Source organism: Helianthus annuus, chromosome 1 (genome assembly GCF_002127325.2).
Source record: "Helianthus annuus cultivar XRQ/B chromosome 1, HanXRQr2.0-SUNRISE, whole genome shotgun sequence".
Lineage (NCBI taxonomy): Eukaryota > Viridiplantae > Streptophyta > Magnoliopsida > Asterales > Asteraceae > Helianthus > Helianthus annuus.
In genome coordinates this window covers 62,905,460-62,928,789 of record NC_035433.2, presented here as the reverse complement: position 1 = coordinate 62,928,789, position 23,330 = coordinate 62,905,460, and the positions used below count along the sequence as shown (strand labels likewise).

At 31.6% G+C, this 23,330-nt stretch overlaps 1 protein-coding gene across 2 annotated transcripts; it reads right to left on the bottom strand.

Moving 5' to 3' along the window:
* Positions 1-87: 87 nt before the first annotated feature.
* On the bottom strand, positions 88-2,886 carry LOC110867914 (DNA-3-methyladenine glycosylase). Of its 2 annotated transcripts, none has more exons than XM_035976818.1 (6): positions 2,508-2,886; positions 2,357-2,428; positions 1,514-1,637; positions 1,340-1,434; positions 420-477; positions 88-349 (listed from the first exon to the last, which is right to left on the bottom strand). In XM_035976818.1, the coding sequence occupies exons 1-6, from the start codon at positions 2,796-2,798 to the stop codon at positions 186-188; spliced, it is 804 nt and encodes a 267-aa protein (XP_035832711.1). In that variant the 5' UTR covers positions 2,799-2,886; the 3' UTR covers positions 88-185. The 2 variants fall into 2 exon arrangements, with proteins under 2 accessions (XP_035832711.1, XP_021972665.1); XM_022116973.2 differs by having other exon boundaries at positions 1,340-1,410.
* Positions 2,887-23,330: the final 20,444 nt, after the last annotated feature.

Below are 23,330 nucleotides of genomic sequence, written 5' to 3'. Positions count from 1 at the left end.
TAGTTGTATCTAGAGTTGGTAAAAGTGGTCCTAGATCTTTGATAAAATGACACATTTCTAAGAAACCATAAATGGTAAACAAAATAATTTAAAAGTCACACCAAAAAACATCATTAAATTTTACTAGAAGATTAAAATTCATACAAGTATACAACCAAATCCAAGATTAATGGATGACTAAAAGATCAAGGTGGGCTTAAAGTGTTCTTAGGAGCACTTATCCAAGGGCTCCCAGCAATTGCAAACCTCCATAATGCCGCAACATGTTCAGGCAAAGCATAATCTATCCCTACACGTGGCCCGACAACTATTTCCGTCACTTCTGGGCCGTCCAATAGTTCCAAACCACCTAAAAGACCAACACAACTTAATCTAACATTCTATCACAAAGTAAAAAAGAATGAGTTCTTGATTGTTACCAGGAGTAAAGAGAGGTTGATTAGACCAGTCCGTGGTAATCCCTAGTGCTTGACCAACCTTAGTGATGTATCACATGGAATCGTTAGATTTCAAAACATAATCCGTAGAGGTGACAAAATAGATGGGCCGAGTAAGCGAGTCAAAAGCGGAACTTTTATATTGGGTCGGTCAAAACTTGGTTGGGTTGTGCTGACTTGACTCGTCAATAAACTTTTTATCAATTTTGTAAAGAGTAAATGTATTTATTACATTTACTATACATGATTAAAGAAACTATATCGTTGAAAATAATAAGATATTTCTTTTGAATACAACAATTTAGGACGTCCGTGCATTCATAGTTGTTAATAACGAATAGCGACAAATAGCGACAAGGGACCTATATGCTACATAGCGAATAGCGACCGCTATTTTATAAATAGCGATACATTATAAAAATAATTTTGAAAATTTTTATATGTATATTATATCAAAATACCCTGGTATATATGCTATTTTACATGTATAATTAACAAAAACCTATAAATCTAACTATTTTATAGCTATATCTAATTGCTATTTACATCAGAAAAAAAAAGTTAACTGTCACTATGTACGCTATTGGTCGCTATAACCCAAATAGCGACACTTCATCGATACACTACATAGCGTGCTATAGCGATCGCTATAGCCGCTATTGACAACTATGCGTGCATTTAGATAAACCTTTGACATGTCACATGTTCAACCCGTTCTATATTTGAGTTCTAAAAGTCTGTCAGTTTTAACCCATTTTTTTAGAGATATTTGGTAAATAATTAATGTATTAAAAGTTTCATTATTAGCTAGTTTTAAAAACGGGCTAAACATTTTTTGGTAAAGCATTGATGACGGGTCAAGCGGGTAAACTTTTAAAAAAACCAAAAAAATACAGACTGACCTTGCCGGGCCCGGTAAGAAGAACGGGCTTCTCAGTATCCTGACCCCGACGTTGTTTGATAGTTTCCAACCCTGTTGATCCATACCATTTTTCAACTATAAATTGTTGTTGGATATCTGAACTTGAAAACATGTATTTTCATGCGATTAAGGAGATTACGTTATAGAAAAGTACCAGTAACAGGTGCGCATGAACGAATTAAGACAGCCGAACCAATTCCTTGTTTGTCAGCTACAACATTCAACATGTTATGCATACCGTAGCAAAGATACACGTAAGCATGCCCTCCTGGTCCAAACTACGCAATATGCCAAAAAATAAAACAAACATAAAATTAATTAAAAAAAAGAGAAATTTATAATGAAATCTGTTGCACTTCTTATCATTACAAGCTAAGGTAAAAAACAGACACTGCAAATGTACAACAATACACTGCAAAGCCCTACATTTGTTTAGATTATGGTTTTATGCATTTAAGAAGCCCTAAATATAAATCTTAATAGTTTCTTCCAAGACTTATATACCAAAATACCAATCATCATCATCACTCAGTAAATTCCACCAATAGCAAAGCTAAGGTAGGGTCTGAGAAGGGTAAGATGTAGACAGTCTTACCTCTACCCCGTAGGAATAGAGAGGCTGCTTCCAGTGAGACCCCTGGTTCGATGGTAGTTTTACATCAAGCCTTGGACATAAGACACATAACACTTAGCAATTGAGACAAATGCCGATTAGTGCATGTACCCCCTTGTCTTTCGGCTATCAACGCCACCACATGATGCATCATTAACCATCCCCGTCTTTTAACGTTAATTTCACGAAATTAGTAAAATAACGTTAAAATTAGTGCACTTTCACTTTTGCCCCCCGAGCGCCCACACATATATACATTATGTGCGCATACCGCAAGCGGGGCTGATATACCAAAATGCCAAAGTATCATCTCTATATCATCATCATCATCAACCCAACCCAAAGATATGAACTTTTATAAAATTATGTTTTATATGATCTTACAAGAGGAGCAGTTCTTGGTGTAACACCAACACGACCATGACAAGCAGAATCATTAGATCTATATGCTTCCACCTGCAAATTCCAAACATTATTTCAAACAAATAAAAACCAAAAAACCTATTATAATATAATGAACCCTAATTGATACCACCTCTGTAATCTGGAGAACAACATCATCTCTCTTAAGATACTTGCCAAGCAATCTTGGAGCAAGATCAAGGGCATCAATTTGGTAAAAATCAGGGCCCAAGATTGGGGCTTTTTCCAGTATAAATGTGGGTTTTGGATAAAGATTGGATTGTTTTAATGTTCTAGGTTTTGTTTTTGATTTTGGGTTCAAATTTGGTTTGGGTTTGATGGTGTGTGGTTTGGAATCACTTGTGGAGGTGTTTATAGGTTTTAAGGGTTTGATTACTCTGTTGAATCGTTTTGTGATTTTCATTTTGGGAAGTGTTTTTAGGGATTTTGGCGGGTGTTTGATGAATAAACAAGGGGGGTGTTTGGATATTGAATGTCATCAGGGGGGGGGGGGGGGGGGGGGGGGAGAGATGAGTTGACATTTTTTATTTATATATTTTAAAACGAGGGCTGACTATTTTTAAAATTTTTTTGAGCGTGACATAATTTAAAAAAAAAACCTAGCAATTATGTAATGTTTTAAGAAACGGTATTTTAATTGTACCGGGTTAGATTTAGAAATGATTCAACCGTTTAAATCGGGTTGTATCGGACGGTTCAACTGTGTTAACTCTATAAATTTATAAAATATAATTTCAACTCAAAATATATTTCAAAATACATTATTCCATAATAAAATAATATTTCAAAAGTTAATTTATAATCAAAAAATTATCCAAAAGTTCATAATTAAACACTCATTTTTCCATCACTCACAATATCCAATCATGTTTCGCCATTTCAGCAACCATTTTTCTATCACTCACAACCTTTTTTAGTGGGGGTGGTCATCACTCACCACCACACCCAACAATTTCCCCTCAACCAACAATTACACTCACAAATAAAACCATCACGGCGTTATTTTTATAACGAAATCATGTTTTCGTTAATATATAATGCGTTATATATGGAGGTAGGGGTGGGATTTTTGATGTTCCACGCATTATATATCATCCATCACGCGTTATATATCATCCGCCCCTTGTGGCCTTATATAGCAATTAGCAAACACTATAACAATTAACAACATGGATGATTGAACAAAAGTCAAAAGAAGGTAAATTTGGATAATCGGTTGTAGAACTTAATTTGAAAAAACCCATTGATTTTCTATATTTGAGTGAGGAAGAAGTTTGTTCGTTGTGGATTGTCAATTGTGAGCGCTGAGTTCTACATTACACTTTAACTAAGAAGGTAAATAGTCACCTTTTTAGGAACCTAAAAGTTAAAGTTCAAAATTTTGACCTTTGGCCCAGTATGAACCAGTACCGGTTTAAACCGGTAAAACCTAATTTACCAACGGTACAAATTCTTTGATGTTTCTTTAGTTTACCAGTATGATTCGTGCTGATCAAACATCCGATTTAACCAGTTCAACCGGCAGGTTCAAACCGGTTTTTAAAACATTAAATACAAGAGTATTGTTGCTATGTAACACAAGAAGAGTACAATGGAAAGTAAAACAATACTAAGAATTTCAATCTAAAAGATGCATTTTTGCCCTATGACTAACATAAGCAAATGCGTTTATCTTGATTGTCTTCTAAATCTCTTTTGTTTTTTCCATCTACCATCAAAACATTTTTATGATCTATATATCATAATTTATTTCAATTAGAATGTTTATTTCATCACATTAACTAGGTTATAACCCCGTGTATTACACGGGTTAAGTAAATAAAAATCAAATTGTTAATAACGAAGATTTAACAATTAGAAAACGATATTTTTAAGACGCATTTTTGATATCCAAACAAAATTTTGTGTCATGTATGATCAAAACGTGTGATGTTTGTCAAATTTACAAATATGAAAGCATTTGAACCATCGATTAGAAGACCACCTTTATCATCGATTTTCACACAAGTTTTAACAATCATGTGAACATACATTTAATAACCCAAGTTTTATTTAAACAATAGTGGTCTTAATTTATTAGTTCTAAAAAAATGTTGAAATGTACAATTTAGGCATATAGCAATTAACCAAATAGATAAACAATTAGGCAAATAGATAAACTTATAGCTACAAAATAATATTTAAATTTAAATTAATCAGATAAGTATAAATTATCGATAATTATTAAATTATATACCTTTAAAATTTAATATTTTATGAAACTTTATCCATAATTTTTTAAATATTTGAAACATATATTAAATTTAATAATTTAAATTAAATAATAATTATCTACAATTAATGATGGTCTAGAATGGGGTGGTGGTCCATTGGCAAAGAAAAACCTTTAAAACACCTAGGTTGGGAATGGGAAGATCTTGGGTTCAAGTCCAACAGACGACAGGGATTAAAGAAATTAGCCGTTCAAAAAAAATGATGGTCTAGAATAATGACAAGTGTTCTTTTATTGGTTTCTTTTATTATAAAGTATAAATAGATTAACTTATTTAAAACAAAGGTATATGTAAACTCAAGAATAATCATTATAAATTCAAAGCCTAATTATGTAAATTTCTATCCATATGTATGTAATTTATAATGTTCTTGCACGTGCAATATCATTTCTCTGAATTTAGGTGTTTTAAATACAAACTTCCTATCATCTTATATAATATAACTAGGTTAGAACCCCTTGTGTGTATTACACGGGTTAAATAAATGTAATTTTATATATTAAATAGCAAAAAGTTATATTTTTATGAACCTTGTATATTGTATGGGTTAAATAAATGTAATTTTATATATCAAATAATAAAAAAAAGTTATATCTATAAAAACCATGTGTATTACACAGATTAAATAAATGTAATTTTGTATACTAAATATTTTAAAACGAGGGCTGACTATTTTTAAAATTTTTTTGAGCGTGACATAATTTAAAAAAAAAACCTAGCAATTATGTAATGTTTTAAGAAACGGTATTTTAATTGTACCGGGTTAGACTTAGAAATGATTCAACCGTTTAAATCGGGTTGTATCGGACGGTTCAACTGTGTTAACTCTATAAATTTATAAAATATAATTTCAACTCAAAATATATTTCAAAATACATTATTCCATAATAAAATAATATTCCAAAAGTTAATTTATAATCAAAAAATTATCCAAAAGTTCATAATTAAACACTCATTTTTCCATCACTCACAATATCCAATCATGTTTCGCCATTTCAGCAACCATTTTTCTATCACTCACAACCTTTTTAGTGTGGGTGGTCATCACTCACCACCACACCCAACAATTTCCCCTCAACCAACAATTACACTCACAAATAAAACCATCACGGCGTTATTTTTATAACGAAATCATGTTTTCGTTAATATATAATGCGTTATATATGGAGGTAGGGGTGGGATTTTTGATGTTCCACGCGTTATATATCATCCATCACGCGTTATATATCATCCGCCCCTTGTGGCCTTATATAGCAATTAGCAAACACTATAACAATTAACAACATGGATGATTGAACAAAAGTCAAAAGAAGGTAAATTTGGATAATCGGTTGTAGAACTTAATTTGAAAAAACCCATTGATTTTCTATATTTGAGTGAGGAAGAAGTTTGTTCGTTGTGGATTGTCAATTGTGTGCGCTGAGTTCTACATTACACTTTAACTAAGAAGGTAAATAGTCACCTTTTTAGGAACCTAAAAGTTAAAGTTCAAAATTTTGACCTTTGGCCCAGTATAAACCAGTACCAGTTTAAACCGGTAAAACCTAATTTACCAACGGTACAAATTCTTTGATGTTTCTTTAGTTTACCAGTATGATTCGTGCTGATCAAACATCCGGTTTAACCAGTTCAACCGGCAGGTTCAAACCGGTTTTTAAAACATTGAATACAAGAGTATTGTTGCTATGTAACACAAGAAAAGTACAATGAAAAATAAAACAATACTAAGAATTTCAATCTAAAAGATGCATTTTTGCCCTATGACTAACATAAGCAAATGCGTTTATCTTGATTGTCTTCTAAATCTCTTTTGGTTTTTCCATCTACCATCAAAACATTTTTATGATCTATATATCATAATTTATTTCAATTAGAATGTTTATTTCATCACATTAACTAGGTTATAACCCCGTGTATTACACGGGTTAAGTAAATAAAAATCAAATTGTTAATAACGAAGATTTAACAATTAGAAAACGATATTTTTAATACGCATTTTTGATATCCAAACAAAATTTTGTGTCATGTATGATCAAAACGTGTGATGTTTGTCAAATTTACAAATATGAAAGCATTTGAACCATCGATTAGAAGACCACCTTTATCATCGATTTTCACACAAGTTTTAACAATCATGTGAACATACATTTAATAACCCAAGTTTTATTTAAACAATAGTGGTCTTAATTTATTAGTTCTAAAAAAATGTTGAAATGTACAGTTTAGGCATATAGCAATTAACCAAATAGATAAACAATTAGACAAATAGATAAACTTATAGCTACAAAATAATATTTAAATTTAAATTAATCAGATAAGTATAAATTATCGATAATTATTAAATTATATACCTTTAAAATTTAATATTTTATGAAACTTTATCCATAATTTTTTAAATATTTGAAACATATATTAAATTTAATAATTTAAATTAAATAATAATTATCTACAATTAATGATGGTCTAGAATGGGGTGGTGGTCCATTGGCAAAGAAAAACCTTTAAAACACCTAGGTTGGGAATGGGAAGATCTTGGGTTCAAGTCCCACAGACGACAGGGATTAAAGAAATTAGCCGTTCAAAAAAAATGATGGTCTAGAATAATGACAAGTGTTCTTTTATTGGTTTCTTTTATTATAAAGTATAAATAGATTAACTTATTTAAAACAAAGGTATATGTAAACTCAAGAATAATCATTATAAATTCAAAGCCTAATTATGTAAATTTCTATCCATATGTATGTAATTTATAATGTTCTTGCACGTGCAATATCATTTCTCTGAATTTAGGTGTTTTAAATACAAACTTCCTATCATCTTATATAATATAACTAGGTTAGAACCCCTTGCGTGTATTACACGGGTTAAATAAATGTAATTTTATATATTAAATAGCAAAAAGTTATATTTTTATGAACCTTGTATATTGTATGGGTTAAATAAATGTAATTTTATATATCAAATAATAAAAAAAAGTTATATCTATAAAAACCATGTGTATTACACAGATTAAATAAATGTAATTTTGTATACTAAATATTTTAAAACGAGGGCTGACTATTTTTAAAATTTTTTTGAGCGTGACATAATTTAAAAAAAAAAACCTAGCAATTATGTAATGTTTTAAGAAACGGTATTTTAATTGTACCGGGTTAGACTTAGAAATGATTCAACCGTTTAAATCGGGTTGTATCGGACGGTTCAACTGTGTTAACTCTATAAATTTATAAAATATAATTTCAACTCAAAATATATTTCAAAATACATTATTCCATAATAAAATAATATTCCAAAAGTTAATTTATAATCAAAAAATTATCCAAAAGTTCATAATTAAACACTCATTTTTCCATCACTCACAATATCCAATCATGTTTCGCCATTTCAGCAACCATTTTTCTATCACTCACAACCTTTTTAGTGGGGGTGGTCATCACTCACCACCACACCCAACAATTTCCCCTCAACCAACAATTACACTCACAAATAAAACCATCACGGCGTTATTTTTATAACGAAATCATGTTTTCGTTAATATATAATGCGTTATATATGGAGGTAGGGGTGGGATTTTTGATGTTCCACGCGTTATATATCATCCATCACGCGTTATATATCATCCGCCCCTTGTGGCCTTATATAGCAATTAGCAAACACTATAACAATTAACAACATGGATGATTGAACAAAAGTCAAAAGAAGGTAAATTTGGATAATCGGTTGTAGAACTTAATTTGAAAAAACCCATTGATTTTCTATATTTGAGTGAGGAAGAAGTTTGTTCGTTGTGGATTGTCAATTGTGAGCGCTGAGTTCTACATTACACTTTAACTAAGAAGGTAAATAGTCACCTTTTTAGGAACCTAAAAGTTAAAGTTCAAAATTTTGACCTTTGGCCCAGTATGAACCAGTACCGGTTTAAACCGGTAAAACCTAATTTACCAACGGTACAAATTCTTTGATGTTTCTTTAGTTTACCAGTATGATTCGTGCTGATCAAACATCCGGTTTAACCAGTTCAACCGGCAGGTTCAAACCGGTTTTTAAAACATTGAATACAAGAGTATTGTTGCTATGTAACACAAGAAGAGTACAATGGAAAGTAAAACAATGCTAAGAATTTCAATCTAAAAGATTCATTTTTGCCCTATGACTAACATAAGCAAATGCGTTTATCTTGATTGTCTTCTAAATCTCTTTTGGTTTTTCCATCTACCATCAAAACATTTTTATGATCTATATATCATAATTTATTTCAATTAGAATGTTTATTTCATCACATTAACTAGGTTATAACCCCGTGTATTACACGGGTTAAGTAAATAAAAATCAAATTGTTAATAACGAAGATTTAACAATTAGAAAACGATATTTTTAAGACGCATTTTTGATATCCAAACAAAATTTTGTGTCATGTATGATCAAAACGTGTGATGTTTGTCAAATTTACAAATATGAAAGCATTTGAACCATCGATTAGAAGACCACCTTTATCATCGATTTTCACACAAGTTTTAACAATCATGTGAACATACATTTAATAACCCAAGTTTTATTTAAACAATAGTGGTCTTAATTTATTAGTTCTAAAAAAATGTTGAAATGTACAGTTTAGGCATATAGCAATTAACCAAATAGATAAACAATTAGGCAAATAGATAAACTTATAGCTACAAAATAATATTTAAATTTAAATTAATCAGATACGTATAAATTATCGATAATTATTAAATTATATACCTTTAAAATTTAATATTTTATGAAACTTTATCCATAATTTTTTAAATATTTGAAACATATATTAAATTTAATAATTTAAATTAAATAATAATTATCTACAATTAATGATGGTCTAGAATGGGGTGGTGGTCCATTGGCAAAGAAAAACCTTTAAAACACCTAGGTTGGGAATGGGAAGATCTTGGGTTCAAGTCCCACAAACGATAGGGATTAAAGAAATTAGCCGTTCAAAAAAAATGATGGTCTAGAATAATGACAAGTGTTCTTTTATTGGTTTCTTTTATTATAAAGTATAAATAGATTAACTTATTTAAAACAAAGGTATATGTAAACTCAAGAATAATCATTATAAATTCAAAGCCTAATTATGTAAATTTCTATCCATATGTATGTAATTTATAATGTTCTTGCACGTGCAATATCATTTCTCTGAATTTAGGTGTTTTAAATACAAACTTCCTATCATCTTATATAATATAACTAGGTTAGAACCCCTTGCGTGTATTACACGGGTTAAATAAATGTAATTTTATATATTAAATAGCAAAAAGTTATATTTTTATGAACCTTGTATATTGTATGGGTTAAATAAATGTAATTTTATATATCAAATAATAAAAAAAAGTTATATCTATAAAAACCATGTGTATTACACAGATTAAATAAATGTAATTTTGTATACTAAATACTAAAAACGCTGTATCTTTAAAAAAACCGTGTATAATCGGGTTCAATAAATCTACCAAATAATAAAAAACAATTACATGCTTAAAAACCCCGTATGTTACACGTGTTGAATAAATCTAAAAAAGAGTTATATCTTTAAAAACCATGTGTATTACACATATTAAATAGATGTAATTTTGTATATTAAATACTAAAAATGTCGTATCTTTAAAAAACCCGTGTATAGTTGGGTCGAAAAATCTACCAAGTAATAAAAATATTATATCCTTAAATACTAAAAACGTCGTATTTTTAAAAAACCCATGTATAGTTGGGTCGAAAAGTCTACCAAATAATAAAAACATTATATCCTTAAAAACATCTTGTATTATACGTGTTGAATAAATCTAATTTTACATAGCAAATGATAAAAAAGTTATATTTTTAAAAACTTGGTTTCTTTTATTACTCTTTTATTATTGTAGATAATTTGTTTTAAAAATATATTAAATTAACAATTTGGATTTGAGGATAATATTTTATTAAAATATGATAAAATTTAATATTAATTTATTATTTATTTATTTAGTTAATATAAAATAAATATAGATTTGAGAATACCTTCAATAAATGACACGTGTCCAAAATTTGGTTTCATGGATTATAATTATAAATAAATAAAGTAACAGTTAGAACCCAATTATTAACTATTTGGTTTTATTTGTTGTTTTAAAACTTTCGTTTTATTTTTTGTTTTAAAACTATCGAACTTTACTATTCAAGGATTCAAGCTAACTGATTTTATATCAACTAACAATAATATTATTATAACTAGGAAGAAAGCCCGTGCGATGCACGACATGCATAATAGCTATTGTTTGTTCGTGGTAAGACGTCTGACACGGCCGATGCATAACATGTAAGACAATACGCCTACAAAGGGGCGTGCTTAAACTTTATTAAACCATGGACCATAAGTTGTTTACTTGGCAAAACTTGCCGGCCAAAAAGAAGTGAAAATAAGATGTCTTCCAAGGAAAAAAAACATGAAACAGAAAAAGGAAAAACGCATAAACTGTCGCATGCCTTCCTATCTTATTGGATAACACATAGACCAAACTTTAGCTAACGCATGCCACCGTCATCCCCAATCCCATCACCAGCCAACTGACTGCAGTGAAATAATTCAGCAGTGTTGAAATGCTTCCATCAGCGTTCCTTACCATCACCGTAGTGAACTTATCCTGTATGTCAGTAGAATAAAGGCTGTAGACGCGTGACAGGCCACACTCTGCTGTGAGTATACTATGAGCAGTGGTCTTTGTGCGTTGGGCGGTGTCATCAAAGCAGACAACGACAGCTTCGGCTGTTGAGTCAAACACCTCGAGTTCTAGCCTGAAACTGTGCAAGGTTTGTAATTTATTTTCAGTTATAAGGCTGCATGAGAATGGCTACAAATTAATACAACTAAACATTTTTAGAAACAAACCTTCCTCTCGGGAAGACAACGGGGTTTTCGCACCCATCACACCACAGATCGTTGTCTTCACGCCCCACACCTTTCATGCAATTCCCACCGCCACATGTCAGCTTGAACCACTCTTGGCTATTGCGTATGCGTTTGACTTCAACACGATAGGTGAATTCAGCACTCTGCATATATTACCAGCATAACTATAAACTTTAACCATTTGATTCAAAAATGATAACCAATATTGTGCTTATCCAAAATGACATATCCTAAGTGTATATTACATTCTAATGCAAACCTGATTTGACCTTAACCAAAATGATCAACGTTTACATATGCTTGGTTCGCCACGAACTACGTATACAGTTTATCTACCCAATATTTAAATTACATTTTATGTTTTCAATAAATATTTATAAACGTGAATTCGGTATTAAAAAAAACATTACTTTTTTTTCGGTATTAAAAATGTGAATTCGGTATTAAAAAATATTTATAACTGTTAAAAAATATTTATAAATATCTATAAATGTGAATTCCGTATTAAAAAATAGATTTCGGTATTAAAAAAAACATTAATTTTTTTAACCTCAATATAGTCCTCCGATGTGAAGTGGATACAACCAACAATCGTGTGGGGTCAGCTTGGTCGTCACAAACTATACGAATTTGGATTTGGTTATTGCCTGTCAAACTCGTAAACTGACTGTTAGGTTTTAACATACGAATGTAAGTCCAAATAGATGTTTGATTTAAGGTATTAAAAAATAAGCTTGTGCCTTCATATAATAATCAACTCATACATGCATATGAAAATTGTATGATCATATGTAATAACAATCAACCTGTCACGAAGTCATTTCTTGATTTATAATAATACCATAAAAGGATGAATGTATATATATACTGAACATAAGGTTCTTTTTGAGTCTTAACTAATCAAAAACATCCATATTTATTTAGTGGCAATCTTGTTGTCTAACCCAAAATGTATGATAGAAAATCTAGCACCAAGATCCCACTAAATGCGTTTTTGGTTATTGGGTTACCTTTATAAATAATCCTTCAAGTATCCTTTTAACACAATTAAATTAATTAACTTAAGATCAAAATAAAAAATATATAAACTCATTTGGGTAATCATATTATAATTATCCATAATTAAATATTTAGCATATATAGTTAAGTTAATATTAAATTTAAAAGTATATATTTCTTTAACATTATAATTTTATAAAAGAGACGGTCGAGATAACAAATTACGGAGGCTGGAATCGTATCATGCGTCCTCCATAATATTATGTGTAGAGATAGAGATATATAGATAATCTAAAATGAATATTCTATATATACAATGTAGTTTGTAGGGGGCATACCATGTGATGCTTGTTTCTTCTACCGTGGGTCAAGATGGCTTCTAGTGTGGTCTATTTTTCTGAATACCCAGCAACAGAATCGTTCCTTGCCATGGCCACACGTGTAGACAGAGCGGTTATAGGTTGTTGGAGAGAAGGCGGGTATGGGCTGCAATATGGACAAAGATTTATAAAGCCATTTAGATGGTCTTTTGGAATGGACAACATTAATTACCACAAAATTAAATGATGATTGTTATGGGAAAATGATAAGTCACTTACTTTTATTAGAGTGAAACCGAGAAGTTAGGGGTTTGCATACAAAGGGACATAACAATTATAGCCACATTAATATAATAAAGTAGAATTAAAAACATCATTAAAGCTGTATTAATGAAGGTAAATATGTAGTTAGGGTCTAGAATCAATGTCCTTTAATTGATGTATGGTTAGAATATAATTTAATATCATGTTAAATTAGAAACCATACATACATTTTTAAAATATGGTTAAGAACACATAGTAAATTAGGTGTCATATACAATTATTATGATTGTCTCTTATGTTATAATTATTAACAGTATTATTATTGTTATTAGATGACATGGATAAGTCAAAAGGAATAATGTAAACCTGTGTGCTATTTGAGTAAATGTTTATCAATGATTCATATGATAGTAAGATGGTGTAACCTAAGTGAAGCCCCTCTATCATGATAGTTAAGATGCTTAGATGGTTATGAATAATTCACAAGACGATATATATGATAATATAACCTTTATATAGACGCATTCTCTCATGTTATTCCTTTTTACTTAAAAATTTAGCAATTATTAAACATTATGATGCATTTTTTAAATGAAAAATATTAGAGTATTATAAAGGTTATGTTCGTACAAAAATCAAGGGGGGTTGCTTCTTGTCATACAATAACAAAAAAATGATTTTGACCATTTTTCCCTTACTACTTTCTCATGTTGACATGATTCTTTAAAATCCATAGATTTGAAAATGAAAGTGATAGTGTATTAGGGGGTGTTCGGCCGAGATTGTTTAAGGGAGAGGGAGTGTGATTTTTGAAATGCGTTTTCTTGAAAATGTGAATTTTATGGAAGCATGTTCAAGGGTTAATCATTGATCTTAAACCTACACTCATTTTATATTCAGCGTCATTATGTTCTCTGAATTTTGAATATGCTCGTTTAAAATCTTACATGGTTACAACCTGAAATTCTTATTACCTAAAATATGATATCAAATTCACATTAAAAAACATATATGTTTGATTTATCATATACTGATCAATTACACTTTGAACAATTCAAAGTTTTTAATAACTTTAAGTTTCTAATAATTTTAAGTTAAATAATATTCACTCTATTTTTATGATCATATACTGTAATAATATTTTTGGTTTCAAGGTATTAAATCGGTTCCCATATTGTATCCGCTTATTGTTTTTGTTTTTGAACGGGAGTATTTATGATGAATTTTTAGTTTTGTGTTTTTTGTCATCTGAAAGTTTATATTTTTTGTTCTTTATTATTTCTCATCTGAAAGTTCATATTTTTTGTTCTTTATTATTATTTAGATGATGAATTTTACCTTTAAGATTTTCTTTTTATTTTCTATTTCGAGATTGTCTTTTTTACATACCTCATCATATATAAAGTAACAGATGAAATGATCCTAACTTAAAATCATATAATGCACAATACTCAAAGTTGGATTCATCTATAAAAGAAAATAAGGGAACTGAAGTTGGTGACTTACCTCTGTCGCGTATGAAAAAGTGACGGCCGTGTTGTTGAATTAGGTTACGGTTGGTGGGTGGTGGTGCACAACTGTATGAAACACTCAAAGTTCGATTCATGATAACAAAAGACCTATTGTCGCCGTACGATGACAATGGTGTTGTTGAATCCGGGTACGGTATGCGGGAAGAGAGAGTGCGAGAGGGAGAAATGAAGTAGTGATCCAGCATTTGTGGCTTATTTCAGGTCTTTAAGAAATGTTTAGTTGGCTAATCCAATCATGGCCATTGAAGTTTCTTCAATAAATGGTAACGGTTTCATGCGATGATGACTATTCAGAGTATCTGAATTAATGTGGTTTAAATATTGGTGAGTTGTTCCTTTATCTAATTGAAACATATTGGTTACTTGCAGTAAGAATTCAAATAGATAGAAGACTTTATATTCATTCACTAATAAAACATATTGGTTAGTTGTAGTAAGAATTCAAATGGACGGATCACTGTATATTGAATATTCACTAATTTAATTAAATGCTTTAATGTAATTTAAAATCATTTATGTTCTTTATTAGTTGGGTTTACGGTCCTTGAATGAGAAACACAATTAATAATTCTTTTTCTTTTTTCTTTATTAATTGGAGAAGGACAATTATGCCCCCTTATTAAGGTAATCAAGTGTTGTACTATAAGCACTATAAATTGTAATTACTAATTCATTTACTTTATCTTTAATTTTATTTTAAGTCTAACAAAAGGAGATGAAGAGTTGTTCTTAAAATTCCTTTAATTCTATAACACAAAGTAAATGTTTAAAGTTTTTTATTCCTTTAATTCCTTTAAAATTCCTTTAATTCCATTAATTCAGTTACGTTATCTTTAATTTTATTTTAAGTCTAATTTGTTACAATTATAATATTAATTTTATTAATTTGAAGAAAGAATGTATTTAAGAGACTCATGTATTTAAGAGTCTCATTAATGAAGGTTGTAAAATAGTTCATATAACTAAATTTTTAATTATATATAGATATATTTTATTTTAAGTCTAATTTGTTACAATTATAATATTAATTTTATTAATTTGAAGAAAGAATGTATTTAAGAGACTCATGTATTTAAGAGTCTCATTAATGAAGGTTGTAAAATAGTTCATATAACTAAATTTTTAATTATATATAGATATTGTAATTCTAATTTCTTCTTTAATTCCATTAATTCAGTTACGTTATCTTTAATTTTATTTTAAGTCTAACAAAAGGAGATGAAGAGTTGTTCTTAAAATTCCTTTAATTCTATAACACACGTATATTTTAAAGTAAATGTTTAAAGTTTTTTATTCCTTTAATTCCTTTAAAATTCCTTTAATTCCATTAATTCAGTTACATTATCTTTAATTTTATTTTAAGTCTAATTTGTTACAATTATAATATTAATTTTATTAATGTATTTAAGAGACTCATGTATTTAAGAGTCTCATTAATGAAGGTTGTAAAATACTTCATATAACTAAATTTTTAATTATATATATTTTATTTTAAGTCTAATTTGTTACAATTATAATATTAATTTTATTAATTTGAAGAAAGAATGTATTTAAGAGACTCATGTATTTCAGAGTCTCATTAATGAAGGTTGTAAAATAGTTCATATAACTAAATTTTTAATTATATATAGATTTATCCTTATTAAAATAATAATATTTGTCAATGATTTAGAGTTGATAAGATTTATATTAGTTTAATTAATATTATAATTTAAATTAAATAATAATTATTTAGGTTTCTTTTATTATATAGTATAGATTATTAGCGTCCACATAGAAACATTATTTATCAAAACTTTATTAAAAATAACAACCTCTTTTATAGATAAATATTACGATTAAATGATTTAATATATAAAAATTAGCTTATCAATTTTTTAACAATATTTGAAACATATATTAAATTTAATAATTTAAATTAAATAATAATTATCTACAATTAAGAATGGTCTAGAATAATGACAAGTGTCCATTTATTGGTTTCTTTTATTATATAGTATAGATTTTACTTCATTCACAATGTTTATTTTATAGCATTTCTAGTCTTTGTGAGTGGCAGGGTAAAACTAGAATAGTGGTTTCGATTTACATAATTAGAATGTAATAACTTTAAGGGGAAATGGATTTTATCACTCTAACAAAGTAAAATTGGCCAATGCCACTCCCAACTTTCATTCTGGCTCCCACCACCCTCTACTTAACATTTAGGTGACAGTGTCACTCATTCGTTAAATAATCACTAACTCAGTTAGGTTTTTAATCCTACGTGTCATGGGGATGATGAGGTGGACAACCTAGGTGTACTCACCCTTTATCATCTGTGTAAGGGTTAAGAACCTTAATTCGAGATCGACAAAAAAATGGATTGATTAAGCTACTGTTATTGCAAATTAACTTAAGGCTTTTGCTCGAAATATGAAAACGATTAAAAAGCATTGGAAAATTGTACGTGATGAAAAGAGACGTGTTGGAGTATGGCCGGAGTCTTGAAGCTCCGATGTAGTTCTAGTGCACGCACAGGTGCGAGAATCGTGGATTCGAGAGTATTGCGATGTTTGGTAAAGGTTTCACCAGAGTTCTAAGTATCCCACTTATAACAATTCACTGAATGAAGCCATTAATTCCACTAATCAAGTTTCGGTTTCGAGAGTTTCTTAATTCCGAGTGATCGGTGAATGATTCAATGTTTCAAGCATTCGATCTCATACGTTTCAAGTTTTATTGTGTTTATTTGATGATATTATAATAATTGAGTCAAACAAAGTCGTTACATGTTGCTGGAATATTTGTTTCTGGCCGGAAATAAATTGGCGCCGAAAGATATATTACAGCAGGTCAAAAGGCAAAGTTTCAGGATTTCAAAATAGAACTTTTTTGTTTTACGCCATGTTCTTACAACTGTTGTACAAATTGCGAAATAACTTTGATGTCTTATAAATCGGTGTGTAAAATCACAATACAATCAACCCTAACATAAACCTTACCTCTGCGTTATCTGAATTTTGGCTTCAATCATCAACTAACATAGTCTTAGGGCTCGATCGCCATCATTAGGCCTGTAAACGAACCGTGTTCGTTCATTTAACTTTAACCGAACACGAACACAAACATATAATCTGTAAAAACTCTCACTAAAATCAATACTTACTGTGGTAATTATCTATTAAGGAAACCCTAATTGAGAAATCCAAGTAATTCTGCATAAACCCTAAAATTTTCATAGCAATCAGAATCAGGATCAGGGCCCCTAAAAACTCAGGGGGGGATAAACCCTAGTAACGATTATCTTAAAATCTCGTTGTCAAAATTGAATTTTATTATGTCAACTCAGCAAAGCTACATGCATAGAGGGCTACCCTATAATAGGTTCGTGTCCCTTACGGACCGTAAGGGATGAGGCTTACGATCCGTAAGCAGGATCAATTTTTGTGTATAAATAGTAGGCCTTGGGACTTGAAATCAGATTTGGAACGACGTAAATTCTCGTTGTATACGTCGAGTTATAGCAGAAACAGTTCAATAACACACACGATTCACAAATCACTGCAACAAACAGGGTAACAACTCGATCGCTATTACGATTCAACGTCCGATCGATTGAAACTATCCAACGATTGTTTAAGTGCCGCTCAAATTGAGTTTATACTTTGTTATTCATCGTGATTTCGACTTGAATGTTTGAGTGCTGTCCGAACTCGGACTATACTCTGTCATTCGTTGTGAATCTACTGAATTGTTAAGTATCACACTTTGTTAATCGTTGTGAGGGTTTAATCTCGTGAATTATCGTAACTGCTGTATTAGTTACTAACCCAGTTTGTGTGCATTGTTATTTAATTTAGGTTAAACAAGGCTAATCAGTAGGCTTATACTCTGCTCGTTAAATCTGCAATGTGAGTCATTCTCTTTTTATCAACTGTTTTACAATACCTCAAATTATTTTCAAAAGGTTATAATTACAGGGATTAAGTCGTGGCTATCTTAATCAATGGCTAGTGGGGTATTGTGCACATTACTAATTTTCTCACAGGGTTAGGCTAATAAGCCCTAACATAGGTTATGCATATAAGCCCTAACAGTGATAATCATCACTAATTGGGTGACAAGACCCAATAGTGGTATGACCACCGTCACCAGGAGGTGACATGGTGCCATATAACAATAAGATAGGAACCATTGTAATCGCTCTTATGCTGTAATTTATAACTAAGTGTCATTTTACTAAAATGAATGATTCACTCAGTATTTCCCCGCTGACAAAACCTTTTTCAAACATGTTTCAGGTGATCTGTTGTGATCCAAGAAAAGTGCCGTGAAGCACTACAAGCTTAGAGAAGTGGCTCAGTGTAAATAAATAAAGAAACATGTTTTGAGTAATAAAGATTTCCCCGGGAAATCACCATATTGTAAATTACAGAGTTTTATCCCTAAACTTTATGTAATAAAGTAAACGGGCATTTTAGTATTAAAAGATCTTGTATTAAAAGACTTCCGCTGTCGCCTAAATTAAATACCACGGGATTCCTGCCTCGCGGCTCCCGAACCGGGTCAAACCGGGGCCGAGGGCCGTGATAGGGAAAAGGTGGTATCAGAGCCACTGATTTAAGCCTATTACTGATTTGAATAAATTAAGTATTTAGCAAAATACTTAATTATTAATTACCATTCTGTGATTATGTGTTTTATTAACTGATTATTTGTTAGTTACAGTATGGGTAAACAAAGACTTTCAGATATCTATCATAAATTAGATACTGCACCCAAGGAAAAAGGAACTTCCTCAAAATATCCCGCAAGTATGGACGAGGGAATATTTGTCCGTAAAGCCCAGTTTGAAAAAACCACTTTCTCCCAGTAAAAGAAATTCGATACTTAGAAAAAGTCAGGAAAAAGGAAAGAAATCCCAACCAAAGAAAGTGAGGTTTAACCCAGAAACCCAGGAAATAGGCAATAATCCACCATGGGAAGACAAGTTAGACGAAAAATGGGCAGATCTTTACATGTTAGCTACTGTAGCAGTCAATGCAAACCTTTAAATCAGTACCTATAGTACCTACGAATCAGAAGCCCTAAGAGAAAGTAAATAAATAAATAAAACCTAGCGTGTTCTCTTTCCTGTTATATTTTGTACAAATTAGTATGCAATAAAACTTCAAAGTTTATTTGTAAAACTTTGTTCCAAAGTTTTAACTTAGTATTTTTGTGCTTTTTGCATATATGCTAAACAGCATGAATGAGATATCGGAAGCATTTCAGAATCTCAATCTATACCCAGTACCAATCGAAGTCTCTCACGATTTTACTGGTTATTTTGCTGGCATGGAGGAACCTGTGGAATTTCAAGCTCCACCTCCTGAGAAAGCAAAAGCTAAGAAAAGACGAAGATATGTAGGTTGGAGGAAAGTGCGCAGGAGAAAGCTAGCCACTAGGAAACTCCCTAAAGTAGAAAACCCTATAGACAAAGGAAAAGGAATCGAAACCGGAGAGAGCTCTAAACCAGCAGAGATAGAAATCAGGGAAAGTTCTAAACAAAAAGGAATAGAAATTGGAGAGAGTTCTAAGCAAACTGAAGAAATCACATTTCAAGACGAAATAGACCGTCTACTAGCAAATTGTGATATTATCAGACCTATCAACAACAACCTTCACCCTTATCCTGCCGAAATCCAACTCCCTGTAAATTTGGAACCAGCTATTCCAGATCCTTTAATCCATACCCAACCTGTAGGAGGAATGGACGAGTGGTGGACTAACGATTGGCGGTTCCAAAACATAATCAATAGTCCTTATACCTTTCTCCCACAATTTGACCCAGAACCTATACCAAACCCGCCGCTGAGTAACGAAAACTTAGCCGAACTCCGCCAGTTTGGCGAAGAACTGATAGGTACGGGGAATAGGATCCGGGAAATGGGAGAACAAATCTCCTGGAAATATGACGAGAGGGAGCGTCACTACTAAGCTACCAGTTGACAAACAAAATAGGGAGGTTGGGAAGTTGTCTGTATAATAACAGTAGTAGTAAAATTAGCCAGGAATAAAACGGTGTAAGATAAACAGTGTGTATTGATGCCTACTTTAATCAATAAAAATGGAAGTCGAGAAATCAACAATTTTGGCTATATATGTGTCGTGAAAACATTTCGTGATTATGTGCAATTGTTTGTCAAGTTATCAATTATTCGACACTAATAGTTTATATCTATAATAATCATCAGATGGAAAACGCTAATAATGAACCAGTTAATGAAGAGAATCAATCTGAGCAAAACCAGGAAAACCAGTATATGACTAGGCAAGATATTGAAAATATCATCACTCAAGGGATAGCCAATGCTATTCTAGCAATCATGGCTGCTGCTCAGAAACCTGTTGAACCGCAACAAATCATTCCTAGTAAACGTACTCAGGAAGATAGTTTTAGTAATAGTGTAAACGGAGGCGACCATCATGATACTCATAACGATAATCCACGGCAAGCCCCACTTCTTAAGAAAATGAAAGCTGCAACACCTGGTTGCACTTACAAAGAATTTCTTGCCTGTAAACCAGCAGAATTTGCAGGTAATGAAGGGGCAACTGCAACATTGCGTTGGTTAGAGAAAACCCAAGCAGTAATTGCAATAAGTAAATGTGCCGAAGAAGATCAGGTCATGTATGCGTCAAATTTATTCAAAGAAGGGGCGCTAGAATGGTGGAACACGGTGTTACAAGCAAAAGGAAGAAGAATGGCCTATGCTATGAACTGGGAAGAATTTAAGAGTCTTGTAGAAAGAAAATTCTGTCCCGAATACGAAAAAGATCAAATGGCAAATAAATTCCTAAATCATCGTATGACGGGTGTAGATTGTCGCGGTTATACTTCGACATTCTTTGAATATGCTAGAGTGGTACCTACACTGGCTTCGCCAGAACCGGTACTCATTTCCCGTTACATTTGGGGATTAATTAGTGAAATCCGTAACATCGTTAAAGCTGCGAGACCTCGTACTATTGATGATGCTGTGGAATTAGCTAATACCCTAACTGATGAACTGGTGCGTACAAGAGACGAAGATCGGAAGAAAGAAGTTGCTCCCAAGATTACCCAAGGATTCCGTGTGGGTAACCGAAACAACTTCAAAAGAAAGGGGACTGGACAATCCTCCACTGGACCATTTTGCAATTCTTGCAAAAAGAAGCATTTTGGAAAATGCAAGGGATATTGCAATTTTTGTAAAATTCCGGGACATCAGGAAGAAGATTGCAGGAGAAAGAAGTTCATAGTCTGCTTTAACTGCGGAAAAGCAGGGCATTTCAAAACAGAATGTCCCAAATTAATTAAACCAACAGACAACAAAGGCAAATCAGCCGAAAGAGCTACCAAGAAAAATGCACGAGCATTTCAGTTGACCACTCAGGAAGCGGAACTTATTCCAGATGTGATAGCTGGTACGTTCCTAGTTCACGACGTATTTGCAAAAGTATTATTTGACTCTGGTGCAAACCAAAGTTTTATTAATACTTCATTCTGCCAAGCTCTTAAATTACCTTTAACCACCCTTAGGCAAATTTTTACAGTCGAAACAGCAGATGGGAATTCTATTAAAATTAGATAAAGTTTTGCAAGAAGGGAAGATAGAACTATTAGGCCATAAGTTTTCTGCAAACCTGTTACCTATGAACTTAGCCGGATTTGATGTGGTATTAGGAATGGATTGGTTAGTAGTAAACCATGCTCGAATCCTGTGTGATAAGAATTCCGTAGAAATTCGTACCCCTACAGGAGAGGTAATTTTAATTACAGGTGATAGACCTCGAAAGCACTGAAATTCATTTCAGTACTAAAGTTGGCCAGTTATTCAAGAAAACAAGAAGTAATATATATGATTTCTGTAATCATTAACGCTAAAAGTAAGGAACTTCAGGACATCCCTATAGTCTCAGAATACCCAGACGTCTTTCCAGAAGAATTACCCGGGTTACCACCCGATAGGGAAGTAGAATTTAGAATTCATCTAATTCCTGGAACTACCCCAATAGTGTAACACCTCGAAATTTTGTGTCCAATGAATAAATGACACGTGTCACATTCGACAAAAGTATTATAAACCCGGATCTAATTAAAAGATATGTGGTAGGATTTTTAGACATGTCGACATGTTAATTTATACCTCTGAACGACTTCTTCATTATAAATCCCAAGACCCTAGCGTGATTAATAAACATCTAATATACCTTAATCCGGTGATTACTAGAAATGATGGATGCCAAATTGCAAGAATGGATCCTATGAAGATAATGCACGTTAAATCTCCATTCATAAATCCTATCATTGTTCAATTCATTTACATTGCATAATGGGGTAGACAACTGTTCAAGCATGGGTTAAAGGCATGGTACTGATAATTCATGGCCAGAAATCATGCATTGACAGTTGTCTGTTCAATGCATGAAAGGTTAAATTTTTTTGCCACTGACAAGGGCTTACGGACCGCAAGAGTCCTACCTTACGGTCCGTAAGGTGCGAAAGGGTAAAACGTTTTCTCTGTCAAAGGCTTACGGACCGCAAGGGCCCTGCCTTACGGTCCGTAAGAGGTGCCCAGCGACAGTAAGTTGGCTGTTGGCTGTTATAACGGTTAACCCGACTTA

What these genes read in the sequence shown, in the direction of transcription:
- LOC110867914 (XM_035976818.1), bottom strand. Translation starts at nt 2,798, where the DNA reads ATGAAAATCACAAAACGATTCAACAGAGTAATCAAACCCTTAAAACCT. An exon ending in CACCAAGAACTGCTCCTCTT is followed by an intron (nt 1,638 to 2,356) that starts GTAAGATCATAT and finishes CATATTGCGTAG; the next exon opens with TTTGGACCAGGAGGGCATGC. An exon ending in TTCTTACCGGGCCCGGCAAG is followed by an intron (nt 478 to 1,339) that starts GTCAGTCTGTAT and finishes TACATCACTAAG; the next exon opens with GTTGGTCAAGCACTAGGGAT.